Genomic DNA, 12,385 nt, shown 5'->3' on the forward strand with positions numbered 1-12,385 from the left:
AAAAAATGGACAGAGAGCCAGATCTTTATATAAAATAATAAACAATGAAAGGAAAAAGAATTATGCCCATTATTGAATACTTATCTGTAAAATAACTGTCTCTATTCTGCCTGCTACAGTAGAATGGTACAGAAGTCCCACCCGTACCCACGGGGATACCTTCCAAGACCTACAGTGGAGGCCTAAAACCGCGGATAGGTGTGAACCCATTCACTTAAATGGGAAACCTCCCTTTCTGGCAGCTTCCTGGTCCCTGGTCCCCTATATATGTTCAGGCTGCAGCAAGCCGCAGATAACAAACTGTGAAAAGTGACTCCGTGGATATGGTGGTTGCCCTGTACTGTCATTCCATTACAGTAATTCTAAAAACCTGGAGCAAAGCACGATGACTGGTGGACTAGAAGACCCAGAACAGAGCACTATGACCAGCAGACCTGAAAGCCGGAGCTGAGCACAACAGGCAGGCACTGACTCAAATTTTGATCTGCAAGTGTGAAGAACTAGGGTCAACCTACACGAGATATACGGAAAATACAAGATTTTTTGGGCAAAATAGGGGTAGACTTATACAGGAGATCGACCTATACACGAATATGTATATATTAGAATAATAATTTAGAGAGGATTCCCCTGTTCAATTTAGTCTCTCTAGAAAAGAAATGGAATATTAGCCAAGAAAGTGAGAACATAAGCCTCAATCCAGACACGTTGGGCACTCCGAAGATTGTTGCCAATTTAAAATATCACAATAGTCCCTTGCATTCGATGGGTTGCATCTCAAGATATTAAAGGAAGCAGCTACCAGGGGAGTTGAGGAATATAAAAATCAGCCATGACCTCACTGAACGATGGAGCAAATACTCTACTTTTGCTTCTACATCTTCTGAACAGTAACTGTATGCTTTCAATCTGATGCTATATTTAATTTGTTTAGCCACAGACTGCAGCTGTGAAGAATTTTACCTTGAATCCCATTTATCTTCAAATTAAGGCCACGCTCACTCAAATGCAGCCATGATTTCAAGAGCAGTCAGTCAGTCTCAATCCTTGTTTCACTGAAATTTTTAGACCCAGTTTCAAGTCTCACCTGCTCAGAGGTGTGCCAATAACATCTCTGAACAGGTCGATTAGAAAAGCTTTTTTTAAAAAAAAGAAAATTTCATCTTGAGTGATCTCTTTAACTCAAGGTACAACTGAAGAATGAAATGAGTCTGATCTGCTATGATCTCTGTTGGACAATCAACTTGCCTAGCTTGGATACCATGGAGACTGGGGCCCAGATTTGAGACATACTGGCTCAAGTTGCAAAATGTTCTCACATTGAAGACAAAAAGGAAGGAGCAGCTGGAATGGACTGTCATTTGTTAGTTTATACGGAGTTTACTCAATATTAAAGTTTAGTTTGGTGCCGTAAAAGTCTTAAACTTGTAACTTTATCATGCAATCCCTTAAGTTGATCATTTAGCATTCAAATATATTTTAAGAAATAATTGCTCTCTATGGATATATCACTTCTATAAATTTGAAATCATCCAAGTCTCTGCTGCCTTTGCCTTTACACGTGCCAAATTTCATTAAACCATCACTCTTATGCTTACTGGTCTACATGGGCTCCTGGTGAAGCAATGCTTTGATTTTAAAATTCTTAGCTTTGATTTAAAATTCCTCCATTGCCTTGCCCCTTCCTATCTTTGTACTTTCATTCCATACCCTTCAAAGATTGAGCATTGATTTTAATTACACAACCACTGGTAGTCATGTCTTTGCCTCCGTCCACTCTCAGCTCTTGCTTGTGCACCATAGACTTCACCTCCTTTCTCCTTTAAAATGCCCTTGAAATTACAACTTTTTAAACTTTCTGGCCATCTGCTCTTGTATAACCTCAGTGTGAAATCCACCTCTACAGATCTCCTTGAGGCAGTTTAGGTAGTTTTATTATGAAAATGCACAAAATCAGGTTGCTATCAAAATACTGCATTTTTAAATTATTTCACCTTTCATTCTGGGAGCATTCTTCAAAGTCAGCTTCAATACCCAAATGACCATATCTTGGAGATTTCAGAGGGATGTTAAGAATGCATCTTTGAAAGGAGATATGCATGACTAACTAAACAAAATATTTAGATGTGTGGCTCAAGCAGATGCAACCCAGACTTACAGAGCGAGCTCTCAGTAAATAAATGGAATAGAACTGAGTCAATTGCCAGCCATATATTTTTAACATATATGCACCCATCATGTAAGCATTTCAAAAAACAGAAGCTACAAGTTAGTGCAAATAAGAGGAATATAAATTGCAATCAATGTCTTTATTTGCACTTACCTATTATCAGCAGGGACAGTCCATTAAACAAGGCACCAACATAAGTGAGCAGCCACATCAGCACTGAAAACTAATAAAAGGAACACGAATTGTAATACAACTCAAAGCATGCATTTTGAATTGCACTGAGCAACATTTATAGAAGACTTTTTAAAAACTAATAAATCCCCCAAAAATGTCAAATTAGTTGTCTAAAAGTAAAACCAAGAAGAACTATTTCAGGCAAGCCCTCAACTAGCTACTAACAATAGAGGAAAGAATTCAAGATTATAACCATTGTGTTCTTTTGTTTACCAAGACAAAGTATCAAATTGAGCTCAAGAGGGTAAATTGAATACTGATCGTAAATTGGGTAAAAATTACATTCCACAATGCCAATCTGATCTAAACGGAAGACTTCCACACTTCAGCAGGAATAATGATTTACCCTGTATGTAGCATATTGGGACAATCATTTAAGATTAAACATAGTAAATACTAGTACAAAAGACTAGGAAGTGAGAACAGCCTTCAATTTAACAATATGCTAAAGGTAGTAAATTACTTAAACCTTAGAAGCAGATAGGCACAACAAATTTTAAAAGATGTGACAGAACAGATTCGTCAAAGTTGACCTGTTTGTACTTATCCAAAACAGCCAGCAGGCGTAATAAATTAAAATTGTAACAAAGATGAGGCAAAGAACAGAGTAATAATTGAACAAAGGTCACTATTGCCAGACAATAAAAGCTGTCACTAAATAATCAGATTTAAAAAGAATTAATTCCTTTAGTATTAGGTCAGTTTTAAGCACTCAGGATCTGAAATTTCACTTCAGATCAATCTCAGAAGAATAGGAGCTGGCATAGTCCAGCTTTTCCAATAGACATTCCCAACTTCGTCTGCCTCCTTTCAGCATAAAATGCCTCACTTCAAAAACTTTGTCAATAAGAAATCTAGATGCTATTTTAAGCAGCTGCATCATGCTGCCACTGTGCTTACTTTCCTAATTTTTATATCCCTAAGCCAGTTTGCACATAGCTTGGGCAGTAATCTGGAGATTATGACCCTCAAGAACCTGTTCCTTAGTTTTGTTCCTAGTGCTCAATAATCTCCAAACAGGTCCTCCTTCCTAGCCTTGCCTATGCTGTTTGTACCAACGTGGACTACAACAACTGAATCCTCCCCCCTCTTTCTCCAATATCCTTTCAAGCCAGTCAGAGATATCCTGCATCCTGGCACCAGGCAGGCAACACAACATGCAGGACTCCTGATCCAGCTTGCAAACGATACTATCCTCCTAACTAGAGAATCCTGTATAACTACTTGTTTTTTTGCTCACGCCCCAAATGGCCTTATGCACCATGGTGCCATGGTCAGCTGGCTCATCCTCCCTGCGCCCCTTTCCCTCATCCACTCTGAGCAAACAGCTCATATCTGCTAGATAAAGTCTAAAGGTGAGGTTCCTCCATTCCTGAACTTAGGTTCCCCTTACCTGCCTTCATACTCTCCATTTAGAAATAGCAAGGCATCTCGATAGAACTTGTCTTATTGGGCAGATAATGCACAGGTTCATGCTTAACAAATCTTTAAGAATTCTACAATGACATTACAAGCAAGGTGGACAACAAGGACCCAGTGCATGTGGTGTACCTAGATTTCCAAAAGACCTTCAACAAGGTGCCGCACAAGAGGCTGCTGCATAAGATAAAGATGCCTGGCATTTTAGGTAAAGTATTAGCATGGTTGGACGATTGGTTGCCTAACAGGAAGCAAAGAGTGGGGATAAAGGAATGCTATTCTAGCTAGCAAACAATGACTAGCGGTGTGCCTCAGGGATTGGTGTTGGGACTGCAAGTATTCATAACTTATATAAATAATTTGGAGTTGGGGGCTCATGTGCAGTGTGTCAAAGTTTGCAGATGAGACAAAGATGATAGCAGAGCAAACTGTGCAGAGGACTGTTAAACTTTGCAGAGGAACACATACTTTCAGTGAGTGGGCAAAGATCTGGCAAATGGAATACAATGATAATAAAGGTGAAGTCATCCATTTTGGTTGGAGTAACATTAAAAAGGATTATCACGTGAATGGTAAAAAGTTGCAGCATGCTGCTATGCAGAGGGACCTGGGGATCCTTGTGCATGAATCATGAAGGTTGGTCGGCAGATACAAGTAAATAGGAAGACAAATTGTATTTTGTCCTTCATTGCTAAAGGGATTGCATTTAAAAGCAGGGAGGTTATGGTGCAACTATACAGGGTGCTGGTGAGGCCACACCTGAAGTACTGTGTGCAGTTTTGGTCTCCTTACTTGAGAAAGGATGTACAGGCACTGGAGGGGGTGCAGAGGAGGTTCACTAGGTGGATTCTGGTGTTGAGGGGGTTGGGTTATAAGGACAGACTGAGTAGATTGGGATTATGTTCAATGGAATTCAATAGAATGAGAAGGGATCTTATAGAAACATATACGATTATGAAGGGAATAGATAAGACAGAAGTAGAAAGGGTGTTTCCACTGGCAGGTGAAACTAGGACAAGAGGGCATTGCCTCAAGATTAGAGGGAGCAGATTTAGGACTAAATTGAGAAGGAACTTCTTCACCCAGGGGGTTTTAAATCTATGGAATTCCCTGCCCAATGAAGTACACAGAACATAGAACATAGAAGAATACAGCGCAGTATAGGCCCTTTGGCCCTCTATGTTGCACCGATCCAAGCCCACCTACCCTACACTAGCCCACTATCCTCCATATACCTATCCAATGCCCGTTTAAATGCCCATAAAGAGGGAGAGTCCACCGCTGCTACTGGCAGGGCATTCCATGAACTCACGACTCGCTGAGTAAAGAATCTACCCCTAACATCTGTCCTATATCTACTACCCCTTAATTTAAAGCTATACCCCCTCAATAGCTGACTCCATACGTGGAAAAAGGTTCTCATGGTCAACCCTATCTAAACTCCTAATCATCTTGTACACCTCTATCAAGTCACCCCTAAACCTTCTTTTCTCCAATGAAAACAGCCCCAAGTGCCTCAGCCTTTCCTCATACGATCTTCCTACCATACCAGGCAACATCCTGGTAAACCTCCTCTGCACCCGTTCCAGTGCCTCCACATCCTTCCTATAGTATGGCGACCAAAACTGCACACAATACTCCAGATGAGGCTGCACCAGAGTCTTATACAACTGCAACATGACCTCAGGACTCCGGAACTCAATTCCTCTACCAATAAAAGTCAGTACGCCATATGCCTTCTTCACCGCACTATTTACCTGGGTGGCAACTTTCAGAGATCTGTGTACATGGACAACAAGATCCCTCTGCTCATCCACACTACCAAGTATCTGACCATTAGCCCAGTACCCCATCTTTTTGTTACTCATACCAAAGTGAATCACCTCACACTTAGCTACATTGAACTTCATTTGCCACCTTTCTGCCCAGCTCTGCAGCTTATCTATATCCCGCTGTAACCTGACACATCCTTCCTCACTGACAACTCCACCGACTTTCGTATCATCTGCAAACTTGCTCACCCAACCTTCTAGCCCCTCCTCCAGGTCATTTATAAAAAGTAGTTGGCGCTACTTCAGTAAACGTTTTTAAAGCTAAGACAGACATCTTTTTGTACAATAAAGGAATTAAGGGATACGGTGAGAGCACGGATAAGTGGAACTGAGTCCATGAAAGTTCAGCTATGATCTTATTGAATGGCAGACCAGGCTTGAAGAGCCAGATGGCCTATGCTTGCTCCTAGTTCTTAGATTCTTATCAAGACACTATTAAGAATCCAAAGCAAATCACAACAGAGTATATCAGTTGCTTTTAAAATCAATGACTTGGGTTTATAAGAACACACCTGAAGACATACGAAACCTATGCAGCAATCTCAGATTTGGTCAGGGAAAATGCATCAATGTCCCAGCAGCAGCATTTTAAACCTCAACTCTCAATACTTCAAATCTCATCAGCAATTTTCAACTAATGCAAATGAAAAGCATCAATTCCTTATTAGTCCAAAATGTGGAGTAGACTACTCCCTAACTATAGGAGTTGAACATGTGGTGACATATCTACCAAATAATTGGAATGAACTGCAATTAAATCTTTACAGAATGCTAATTCCAGAATCATCCCAGTATGAATACATGTAAATAGGTTTAAATTTGACATGAGTTAATACTTAATCAATTTCAGTATATTTAATTGTATAAATTTAAAAATTAAAACTGCCAATTATGGATTTTAAACTAATTTACTCCTGAGAATACCAGCTCAGTTTTTACGATATAATAGAATTACATCTTTGTTAGAGTTCTTGATTCCTATTTATGGCATCAATCTTTCAGATATTTAAATCAGGTCAATTATTACAAAATAATATCTGCTGCCCTAGACAAATGAGTTTTGAAACATGAGTGCAACAAGTTGTCCAATGTTTTGCCTGCGAATACTATCTGCTAGAATGTAACCGCAGATCAGACATGCTTCTCTAACTACGTTCAAACAAGCTTGGATCTCCCTCTTAACAAATCAGACCAAATTAGCTTCACTCCAATTTTGATAACAGTCGGAGTCCCTTCATATCCTCAAAGCATTCAAACAAAAAACTGCAAAAACTGAAATCATAGCCTTAGAGCTCCCTTTTTTGACAATTACATCCTGTTACTCAGCTAATCCATTAGTTTCTACATTTACTTAGGAATGATAAAATCTAAAGATATTTAACATCAATTTTATAAAACAATGATGAAACATCTGACATTAATGATTTGCTAAAATTTTATTGTTAACTGGCTAATCAATATAAAGCCAAATATTCAGTAATGCTGAAAAAGGGCACATTGTGTCCAAGCTTTTTATCTAGCACTCATCCGGACAACTTGTAAGGAAAACCAAAGCTTAGGGAAAACAACATTGATGTGGTATGACAGCAAAGAGGCAACTCGTTAAGTGGACTAGAATTGGGAGAGTTGTTGCCATGAAGAATGCACCTGTTAATGACAAATAATTAGCTGCCAAGAGTTGCTTGAATTTTAAACAAAGCAGATTGACTTGAGATATTAAAGGGTTAATTTGCTGACCTATAAGAAATTGGATGTCCCAGAAGGGGATTTCGGTCTTACAGGCAGGATGTGACAATCTAATCATACTCTGCAAATGCTACAGTTCAAGGAATAACCTAATCACACACTGCTTTGAGAAATAATTTAATCATACACTGTTTTGAGGGATGGTCTGATCACACATTGCTTTTGGGTGACATGCGACTATGGGCGAGTTTAAAAACGTGTTGCTGGAAAAGCGCAACAGGTCAGGCAGCATCCAAGGAACAGGAGAATTGACGTTTCGGGCATAAGCCCTTCTTCAGGAATCCCTTCTTCAGGCTTATGCCCAAAATGGCGATTCTCCTGTTCCTTGGATGCTGCGTGACCTGCTGCGCTTTTCCAGCAACATTTTTAAGCTCTGATCTCCAGCAGCCGCAGTCCTCACTTTCTCCTATGGGGGGAGTGTCTTGCATGCATGACTGACTGATGTAAAACCCTGTATAAAAAGGGAGGATGGTTCCCTTGTTCAGATAGCCTCACTTGACACACTCTTAAGCATAGCAAAGAGTGTTAAGTGATTCTCTAGAAGCTAGTACTTGCTAAAATAACTCCTGGCAGTTCACAGAAATTGGCGCATTGCAGTTGCATCAAGCATGCAAGAATCTCAAAAAGGGAATCTTACAGACTGACTTGTCAAGATACTGACCTGAGAAATGAATCAATGTCTTATCTATTTTGTTGCACTGAAACAGGTACACAATGAACATGTTCTTTCTGTACAAAGAATCAGGCCCTGGGCATTATATGCCGTTTCCAGTACAGGTATGTCATGCCGCAAGCCAGACTGAATCCTAAATTCAATGTCATGCTCTGCACATCTAGGAAGTGATTTCATATATAATATTTTCATTGTTTCAATATTTAGCAAGTGTACAATTGCAGAATCAATTCTGCTATTGTCCAGTATTGAATCTTTGCAAAGGTAGAATGGTTCAGTATGCACAATACTTTGCTTGCTGTAAACAGCCAAAGGAATAAGGTATTTGATACGCTCAAACAGTCTTTGGAGATGTATTACCCACATCATACTGGCACAAAAATTCATACAAGACTTACAAGACTTACATATCAATAGCAACACATACACATTGGAAATTGCTGGCTTATTCACTAATGTACCACTCAAGGAAGCCATAGATGTTTATACTGCAGCAGACTGGCAATTATGATCCACCTGCTATTGTGATCCTCACTGATGGCACTTCTGGACAAGTCAGATTGCAGAACGAAACACTGCTAGATAGATCATTATCTTTAATTCTTTTTTGGTTTAGTGAGCTAGTGTGACATTTAGTCACTGAAATGGTCACAAGGCTGCAGATATTCTTTCAAAACAGACATTTATCACACAAAAGGAAGCAAACCAACCAACCAAGCTCTAGATACACACTTAGTTTTAATTTTATTTAAGCTCTAAAAACTTAAAACTTTATTTAGAACATAGATCAATACAACACAGGAATAGGCCCTTGGGCCCTCCAGGCTTGCGCAGACACATTTTGCCCTTCGATACTAAAACTGTCTTCACTTACGTCCAGGTGCTTCTTGAACGTTGCTATTGTGTCTGCTTCCACCACCTCCTCTGGCAACATATTCCAGGCGCTCGCCACCTTTTGTGCGAAAAACATGTCTCTCACATCTCTTTTAAACTTCACTACCTCCCACCTCCTCCCCCACCCCAACCCCCTCCCAACTACACCTGCACCTTGAACCTGTGACTTAGTAATTGATCCCTGCATCCTGGGAATAAGCCTCATACTTTCCACTCTATCCATGTCATTCACAATCGTATAAACTTCTATCAGGTTACCCTTCAACTTCCTGTGTTCCGGTGAAAACAAATCCAGTCTATCCAACCTTCCTTAGCTAAAATCCCCCAATGCAGGCCACGTTCTGGTAAACATTTTCTGTACCCTCTCCAAAGCATCCACATCCCTCTGGTAGTGGGGTAACCAGAACTGTGTGTCCTCACTAAAAGTTCCATAAAGCTGCAGCATAAATTTTCCGATCCTTACACTCAATGTCCCTTCCGAAGAAGGCATGCATACCATAGACCCTTTTTTTAACTAGCTTATCTACCCGCGCTGCTACCTTCAGTGGTCTGTGTACCCTCACACCCAGATATTAATACTCTTAAGGGCTCTGCGATTCACTGCATTATTTCCACCTGTACTTGATCTTCCAAAATGCATCTTCTCACATTTGTCTGGATTAAACTCCATCTGCCATTTTTCTGCCCACGCCTCCAACTGATTTATACCCTACTGTATCCACTGACAACCCTCCTCACTATTCACAACTCCATCCATCTTTGTATCATCTGCAAACTATATTTCCCCCAAATCATTTTGTAGACCATGAACAGAGGTTCCAGCACCGATCCCCTGTGGACAACTCTCCGTTCCCAAAAGCATTCCTCTAACACTAGCCACTGCAGACTCGTGGCCAGAAGTATTAAACTCCGCTCTAAATTCAAGTCTCCAATTAACTTAATCTTTCCAGTTTCTCTTCATCGAACTGAGCAATAATTTTAGGATACTTTTTTTGCTCCTAATTTTAACAAACATTTCTATCCCAAATTCTTCTACTTTGGAAATTTCACAAACTAAAGCAATACTGGTTTCATCCGAAAGAAACAAAAACTCCAGCCAGGAGTAAAACGAAACATTATTTCTGAATTCAACACAATTATTCTCAACTGAACCTAACTTTCAACTCATTTCAAAAGCAAGAGGTCATGCTTTCAACTTGAAGTGTGGAAAGTTTAAGGGGGATACACGTGGCAAATACTTCACACAGAGGGTGGTGGTCGTTTGGAACGCGTTACCAGCAGAGGTGGTAGAGGCAGGCACGGTAGATTAATTTAAGATGCGTCTGGAAGATGCAGGATAGGTGAGAAGAAGAGGGATACAATTGCTTAGGAATTGACCGACAGGTTTAGACAGTGCATTTGGATCGGCTCAGGCTTGGAGGGCCAAAGGGCCTGTTCCTGGGATGTAAATTTTCTTTGTTCTTTGAATGGATTAATGTGTTTGTACTACTTATTGTCAACTCCAAAGGTTAAACACATTATCCCATCGACAGTCTAGGGGATTTTCCCAAGCTCTTGGTTGCAGTCACATCTTCTTGGTTTATTTAGATTGCTAATTCAGAGTGAATTTGACTTTCTACTAAAGCACATTCATATGCCCCTCTTTATCTAAAAAAATCCAAATCCCACATAACAGCAATATACTTTACATACCTTATGTAGTTAAATGGAAAAATTTCCTTACATGCCTTAATGAGCTCCATTCTGTGCTAAATTCAACTTTAAAATGGAGCAATCAAATGGGCTCCCTTTCCTTGAAGTCCTAGTCAAGTGATCAGCCAGAGTTCTCTATTACCATCTGATACAATCCTATTTTCACTGGTCAATTTACAGATTCCTACAGTTCCACGTGCTATCCCATTGGCCTTATTGGCATACTCATACTTAACACCCAAGCTGTCTGTTCACCATGCAAGTTAATGTAGGCGCAAATGGCTACCCTGAAGATAATTGTCCATTGTATCTTCATAAAATCATGAACGGGCCTCATACCATCACTACTGGCACTAAGAAGTGCCCAGTCTACCTCAAATTAGCCTCGAAGGGCAAGGCATCTCAAATGCCTGACCAAAATGCAGTAGCAATGCAAGTGGTGTTCATCACTAATCGGATGCTGCTGTCAAGCTAAAAGACATCCTTCCTATCATACAAGCGAGTAATATAGTGTATATATTTCAGTGATGGTGTGGTAAACATGCAGACCATACACCCAAAGACTGGCAAACAGCATCAAATAGCAGATCACTTTGGCTGTTCACTACAAGCAAAGTACTGACAACCCAAATGACCTCTGCCTGCAAAAGTCAAGTGTCCAATATTGGATAGAATTCTGCAAATGGACAATATTGGCTACATAAACCTGAGGGGTCAAAGAATTATGCTGACAACTGGAATCATCAGGTTGATTGTCAGTCAGGGCTCAAAATGTGGAGATACCTTCATTACATGCAAGTATCTATGTGTGTGTATGTATTACATATTATAGTTAAATGTGGTCTTTGATTTAATAAGCTTGATAGTATGGAATTTGAATCTTGCAAAGACATTTTGTCAAAGCTTTTTGCCAGGCATTCAGTGGGCAATTCACCTAAACCAAAGTAGAGCGCAAACAGCATTAATATTGTATGATAGAGTGCTGATTGATTGGCAACTGGACTATGGCACAGATGCTGGCCTGGGAGAATAAGACAGTTAACTCTCAAGCTTTATTTAAATTTGAAACAAGGCAAAATGATTCTAATTGGTGAAGGAATTACCCTGAGAATTGAACCAGAGAATGGCTGTCATCTATTTAGTCATATTGAGACAGGCACAATTGTGCGTGCATGAACTGGGCCTTTCTATATATTATTAGGCGCTGTACTTGAACCTGGTGGTTGCACAGCTGATAATATGAATATTACCAGAGATGATGCAGATGTGGGCTCAGTTATTGTCTGGACGGATTTATAGATATAAAGGATTTTAAATTTAATCCTATGGAAAGGGTGAGAAACTATTGAGGGTATAGGCGACAGGCAAGTGAAGTCAAGAATGTATACTAAATCTAAAAGCTAAGAAAAGATTTGTATAGTGGAGCTATGGATAACGTGAGAGCAGGCAAAGGCACAGGCAAAGGAAAGAGTGTACATGTGTATTGAGTGATTCAGTGGAATGGCAGGGGGATTTAGGAGCTATTTGGAATCTAATGGTATTAAAAAAATGCTAAAATGATGGAAGAGACAAAGACAAAAGATAGATAGACAAATCTAAAATTCCCCAACAGCAGTGTGTATGAGCTCACACCATATGCACTGCAGGGTTTGAAGAAGTTAGTTTATCATTCATTTCTCCAGAGCAATTAAGAATGGGCAATAGATACTGGTCCAGCCAGTGAGG

At 39.9% G+C, this 12,385-nt stretch overlaps 1 protein-coding gene across 8 annotated transcripts in view; it reads right to left on the reverse strand.

Moving 5' to 3' along the window:
* LOC140483037 (reticulon-1-A-like) overlaps nt 1-12,385 on the reverse strand; it is a 110,433-nt gene that overhangs the window by 10,696 nt on the left and 87,352 nt on the right. For all 8 annotated transcript variants that reach the window (XM_072580933.1, XM_072580931.1, XM_072580928.1 and 5 more), the window contains one exon: nt 2,324-2,393. In XM_072580933.1, coding sequence (XP_072437034.1) covers nt 2,324-2,393 — 70 coding nt within the window. The remainder of the gene's footprint in view (nt 1-2,323; nt 2,394-12,385) is intronic.

This window comes from Chiloscyllium punctatum, chromosome 11, assembly GCF_047496795.1.
Source record: "Chiloscyllium punctatum isolate Juve2018m chromosome 11, sChiPun1.3, whole genome shotgun sequence".
NCBI classification, from domain to species: Eukaryota; Metazoa; Chordata; class Chondrichthyes; order Orectolobiformes; family Hemiscylliidae; genus Chiloscyllium; species Chiloscyllium punctatum.